The sequence below is a fragment of the Meriones unguiculatus genome, assembly GCF_030254825.1.
Source record: "Meriones unguiculatus strain TT.TT164.6M chromosome X unlocalized genomic scaffold, Bangor_MerUng_6.1 ChrX_unordered_Scaffold_30, whole genome shotgun sequence".
Classification (NCBI taxonomy): Eukaryota; Metazoa; Chordata; class Mammalia; order Rodentia; family Muridae; genus Meriones; species Meriones unguiculatus.
In genome coordinates this window covers 13536435-13538839 of record NW_026843706.1, presented here as the reverse complement: position 1 = coordinate 13538839, position 2405 = coordinate 13536435, and the positions used below count along the sequence as shown (strand labels likewise).

At 45.1% G+C, this 2405-nt stretch overlaps 1 protein-coding gene across 1 annotated transcript; it reads right to left on the bottom strand.

Moving 5' to 3' along the window:
- Positions 1-589: 589 nt before the first annotated feature.
- Positions 590-1591, bottom strand: LOC110541970 (melanoma-associated antigen 10-like). The gene has a single exon (XM_021628636.1). The coding sequence runs from the start codon at positions 1589-1591 to the stop codon at positions 590-592; it is 1002 nt and encodes a 333-aa protein (XP_021484311.1).
- Between the last annotated feature and the right edge of the window lie 814 nt (positions 1592-2405).

Genomic DNA, 2405 nt, shown 5'->3' with positions numbered 1-2405 from the left:
TATGACACATTGCTAATCTTTGTACCCTTGCAAAGGTCATATGTTTAATGAAAGTTTGGAGAATGGAAGTCCATTCTTTAGGTTAGACTTTAATTAACCAGAATAAGATACTAAAGATCATAAGGTGAGAATTAATGGTTATTTTATTTTATTTTTAACAATTTATTCTGTTCTTCAAGGTTTCCCCCATAACTCAGGAAATAACAATTCCAACACAATGGTGTCCTGTGAGAGATTACAGATCAGATGGAAAACATCCAAACTTGTTTTACAAAATAGCAATGCTTTTTCAAAATGGATAAACAGCAGTGAGTACATGACTAATACAAACTGGAAGCTCACATTTCAGCCTAATGACCCTTCTAGTACATGTAGCAACATTTTAGAATACTAAGAGAAGAAAAATCTGAGTCACCCAAATAGAACATTAAGCGTGGGATGGTTCACACTCTCCTCCCAACACCTTTAGAATGAGGGTCCACTGCTTAGATCGCTGATTCTACCTGACCTTATCTGAGCTGGAAACTGTAAGTGCACTAGAATTGTTGCTGGTCAGAGTAGTAGTATCATATACCCAGGCTATTCTAGCCTAGGCCCTCTCTTCTTCTTCTCTCAAAGCCTCTTCATACAACACTGGGTATTGTGTGGGATCACTTCCATTGATGTTGGTCAAAAACCTCAATATTTTCATCTTGGTGGTTTCAGCATGGGCTCTTGGGCCCCAAACGAACTCATAAGAAGGAGGATCGCTGTCAGGCACCTGCCTGTATTCCAGGTACCCTTCCTGAACAAAATCATCAGTGATGAGTTTCCTGGGTTCTCCATACATAAAGTGTTCATCTCCAGCATACAAGCCTATATTATTCAACACATCCCATATCATAGCCTCACTGATACAGTTGCCTTCCATGAATATTATGCCCAGTATCATTATCAGGAGGCCTGTCTTCGGTATGCCCTGGGCATTAGTCATCATCCCGTCATAGGTGAGTTCTAGGGCTATGACAAGACTATAGGTGTGGCCACCAGGCTCTACTTCCTTCATGTCAATGCCAAAGACTAACTGCATGCACTCTGAGGCTTCTCTAAATATCACAGGGAAGTGGTCCTGATAGTCTTTAATGACATTACTCAGCATTTCTGCCTTGGTGACCGGCTCCTTCATTAGATACTTAAAGAGCAGATACTTTACCAGCTCATCTACTTTTACATCTAGCTCACCTTTAGGCAATGAATTATCACATGGCAGGGCCTCTGAGGAGCCTGAACTCTCCTCACTTTCAGACACTGCACTGAGCTGATTACATGGAGAGGAAGTCATGACAGTGCTGGAGGAGCAAGCTCCTGGGGTGCTATGAGAAGGAACTGGTTCTCTGGAAGCAGCAAGGCCCTCCCCTGAGGTGCCTGACGTTACAGCAGAGGAAGAAGAGGAAGAAGAAAAGGAAGAGGGGAAAGAGGAGGAACAAGTAGAAGAGGATGAGGAATCTTCTTCTCCTATTGAAACTGGAGCACTCGTTAGGCCCTCTGTCTCGCTTTGGGCCTCAGGATTTTCCTCAGTCATGCATCGCCTACGCTTCCGAGGTCTGGGCATGATGACTCTAGTCTTGAACACCAGGCAGTAGCGCAATGACGTAGACCAGGAGACCTAGGGAAAGAAGAGGAGAGTGGAAGTATTCATTGTTGCCAATCACTCCTTTAGAAATGCTCACAAACACTGGCCCACAGCAGGCTTTTTCTTAGAGCCACAAGGAATCTTCCTGTCAGCTCTGTATCTCTTGAGAGACTGAGGCCACTAGTGACAACTTTCCTCAGAGTGCAACTGGACCAGAGTAGAGGCTTTGGGGTATCCAGAAGCCTGTATGGGGCTAAGAAAACTGGGTCTGATGTCTTTGGGGTACATGTGACACATTCACAGTGTGTGCCTCACCTACACTCGAGACCCTGCCTGGTCTTCCTCTGATGTCTTACCTCAGGAAACCATATCAAACCAAGAACTTCACCTGGCTCCTGTGACAGACAATGAGGCATTCCACAGTCATAAACTGCAAGGCCAGTACTGGATCCCCATTCCAGACAGGAGCCTAAACTGAACTGTGAAGAGCTGCCTGACTCTACAGTGTATGAATGGTTCTCTTTGTGCTCACTCTGGGTTCTCACTTGTCTCCTCTCAGGCCCTGGGCTCCAGCCCTATCTGCTGGCCTGAGGCAAACTCCTGGGAAAACTGCCCATTTCTCTGAAATATAACAAAAGACATTCAAGGTCCCTTCATCTTGCAACAACTATTCAAGGGCAACTGCAAAAAGTATCCCAATTAAATGTGCTCCATAAGTCTGGGATGAGGCACCTTCCACCCCTGACTTGGTGGCTGTCCTTCCTCTTATGACCTGAGTGCACCTGACTTAAGC

Bases quoted from the DNA above. Each gene is read 5' to 3' on its own strand.
- LOC110541970 (XM_021628636.1), bottom strand. From the start codon at position 1,591: ATGCCCAGACCTCGGAAGCGTAGGCGATGCATGACTGAGGAAAATCCT.